The following is a 3,404-nucleotide window of genomic DNA, read 5'->3' on the forward strand; positions in this document are numbered from 1 at the left end:
CTCAAAGATTGGGCTGGGAGTATGTATAAATGCATCACACAATCCAAAACCTAACTGCGTCCTCTATTCCATGCTAAAAAGAAATAAGTAGGATAATAAAAGCCAAAGCTAGTCCACCCTACATTCATTTTAATACTACTTCTGAACTACGAGAAGTCTTTGAGGTACATTCAAAGTCTACTAACTCACAAATCCACACATACATACCCATAGAAAGCTCACCATCACCAAAAGATTAACAAAACATGAGATAAAAAATCCACACACCTCAAATAACACCAAGTCAGCTATGAATGCATCTTACTACCCTTCAAAAGCCCCTATCCATCGAACTACGTAAAGCCCCCTCTTTATTCATCTATGTCCCATACATACCATACCAAACCATACCATATCATACAGACATACATAACACAGCAGCAGCATCCCAACCCACTCACATAAAAGTAACAGCAAAACACCAGCATATAGATATAGTATAATAATATACTATTTTAATGGAAATAAGGCGTACGATCCAACGCATGCGGACGACCGCATAGTGGGCTAAGAGGAGGTAAAGTTAATTACGAAATCAGCAGTAAGCGACGCACTTCTTCTTGCAGTCAAAGCTGCATCCGCCGCCACCGCCGCCGCCGCCGTATCCCTTGCCGGAGCTGGTGTAGGAGGTGAAGCACTTGGACGGACACGTCAGCTTCTTCTTGTAGCAGGGGCCCTTCTCCGAGCACACCACGGACGGCCGGACAACGCCATGCCCACCGGAGCCCCCGGCGGGGCCGCCGGAGCCGTAGCCGTAGCCGCCACCGAGGCCACCCCACCCGCCGAAGCCCGGGATGCCGAAACCGCCGCCCCCGGGGCCGAAGAAGCCACCGGGGTCGGGGCCGAAGCCGGGGACGCCGCGGCCCGGGTGGCTGCCGCGGTGCTTGGAGGAGGAGGTGCGCTCGTCGTCGAGGTCGCGCGAGTCGGTGGAGAGGACGGCGCCGGTGGTGAGGAGGGCGGCGAGGAGGAGGAGAGCGGTGGTGGGGGGCTTCATGGCTGGTTCTTCCCTTCTTGGTGGGGGTGTTCTCCCTCTTTCTTTCTTTCGCTCCACCCTTCACGTTTTTGTTCTCGTCGATTCGCGCAGTGATATATGTGAAGGGGAGAGAATTAGGAAAGGTTAAATAGTGCGGGGGAAGGAAAGCAGGTATCAGGTTGGATCTTTCGCACGAAAGAAGGATTCACCTTCCTTCTGGCTAAGGCACCATTGGATCACCCGCCGCACAGATATCGAAGCGTCAGCATCATCAGTCGGCACATATCTCGAAACGAGTGGCTAATGATCCAATGGTGGATTCGCGCGAAGGAAGGTGATATCCTTCTTTCGCGCGATGGATGCACCCGTGACGGGAGAGGAAAGCATCAAACAGGGGGTGGGGATAAAGAGTTTGGAGGACGGTTGAGGGGCTGCCACGGGAGTAGTTTGGCTTTATTTATGACGCGGTGCCTTGGTGCAACGCGTGTTTGGTCAAGAGCTTTTACAGCGCGGTGCTGAGTGGTCGTCATTTCGAGGTTTAAAATAATCATCATAGATCATAATAATCATAATGACAAGAATAAGTTTGGTGGTGTATAAGAAGAACAATAGGTATTTGTTTGATATTTTTGCACCTCATTTGAGAAAATAATATTTTCAAAGCCAAACGCAAGCTTAAAAATATTTATTCAGTAATTAGTAATTCAAGCAATGCCGATGATTTTCTTGTTATTTTTCACATGATTATGGTTATTATAATAGTTAGTGATCTCATTAAAAGGTAAAAAAAAAAAAGGTGAAGCTATCCTTTTCAAGATTGTTTTTTTTTGTTTCTATAATAATATTATTTTTTTTGGAACAATATTTGTATAATATTATTGTAATTCTGTTTCTTTTTTTTGTTTTAGTTCTCTTCATTTCAGATACTTATAGCAATGTTGAATCAATATCATTTCACAAACTAGCAAACAACAATCAAATACCAGAGTTAGTGCTTCCAAAGGATCTACCCTCAGAAAATCCCACTGAAAAGGCAATGGCCATCTGCCCTATCGGCCGTAGTCAGATACTTTCTAATCTAGTTTACCAAGTTGCTTGTAAAACTTGCTCGAAGAATTTTAAATTTTGCTTTTTTCAAGTATTTTTTAGTATACGATCAATGAACACAAATGGGTAATATTGCATGGAACCATATACAGTGCGTGAATTGCTCTCAATTTTGTGGGTTTATCCCCAATTTATCATTAATTACTCGAGACAGGTTCATGCATATGCCCCAATATATAATAAATTCATGGTCCAAATAGCGAACTAACGAATCAGACCAAATTGCAAAAAATTAATACCAGTCAATTCAAAGAAACCAAAAGTAAACCATGACTTTTACCACTCCTTTTTTATTATGAAAAAAATATTCAGCCATATAAATGCTTTTTTTATAAGAATATATAACTTCTTCAATGAGATTTCTGGGAAATAATAGTCGCCCCCCTGACTCGAAATTTTCCGCTGCTCCTCTTACTTTTATACTAAGCAACGTGAGCGATACTGGATACTGGTTCCAAGTGTCACACAATACCTCCAATCATCTCCCTCTGAGTCTCATACCAATCACCAAGACTTGATAATATCTTTGGTCAAAAACCAGCCAATGGACATGCAGCCCTCACCCAACAGTATAAGCGGCCAGTGTTTTGTTTTTCCCCTCCTCACTGCCCATTCACCACAAGCACGCTGAAATGAGTTCGTCAATCTCAATCCTTTCCCCTTTTTGTCTTCCTCTTGGGGATCTCGTCGAGTCTTAAATGTCACCGATCTTATTCCTGCCTCTCAAGTCAACAAGTCTCTGGAACCCAGCTTTCTTAAAGTCCGCACTGTATTTTTTCCTTCGTTTCTTCCTTGATAGACAAGCATTATCCATCCACATCTAATGCTCTGCTGACAACTCTCACTGGATCCCATTCACACTCCCCCCACTCGTCGCCTGCTGAGGGACGCGGGATTTTAATGGGACGGACCACCGTCTGTCTCTGCTTCTCCATTTAATCCCCATTTATGTTGATCATCAATCCCCTGTTCCATCCATAATTCCATATGAAGCATTTATTCCTCTTCATTTCCTGCCTTTCCGTTCTCGTGATGGATATATCGTACGGGAAAGCACCTGCATGCAATGCAAAAGAATTGGCAGGTGCGCAATATGTGCAAGTGATATGTGGAGCAATCCAAGTCCTCGCCTAAAAAATTAGTATAAAAATATTATTTAAATTTTTTAATTCTATTAAATATTTGATAAAAAATATTAGATATATTAATTTTAGGCCGGACTGACCTTCTTAACTTCGGTATAGACCAAAGTAAACAACTGTGGCACTAGCTGAGGAGCCGATCG

General features: G+C 43.4%; 1 protein-coding gene across 1 annotated transcript; it reads right to left on the bottom strand.

Annotated features, from left to right (window-relative positions):
• Positions 1-204: 204 nt before the first annotated feature.
• Positions 205-1,185, bottom strand: LOC103723076 (uncharacterized). Its single transcript, XM_008813883.6, has one exon. It carries the CDS (start codon positions 1,031-1,033, stop codon positions 575-577), a length of 459 nt encoding a protein of 152 aa, XP_008812105.1. The 5' UTR covers positions 1,034-1,185; the 3' UTR covers positions 205-574.
• Between the last annotated feature and the right edge of the window lie 2,219 nt (positions 1,186-3,404).

Source organism: Phoenix dactylifera, chromosome 1 (assembly GCF_051530095.1).
Source record: "Phoenix dactylifera cultivar Ajwa chromosome 1, Ajwa_hap1_PhDact_Kaust_v1.1, whole genome shotgun sequence".
Lineage (NCBI taxonomy): Eukaryota > Viridiplantae > Streptophyta > Magnoliopsida > Arecales > Arecaceae > Phoenix > Phoenix dactylifera.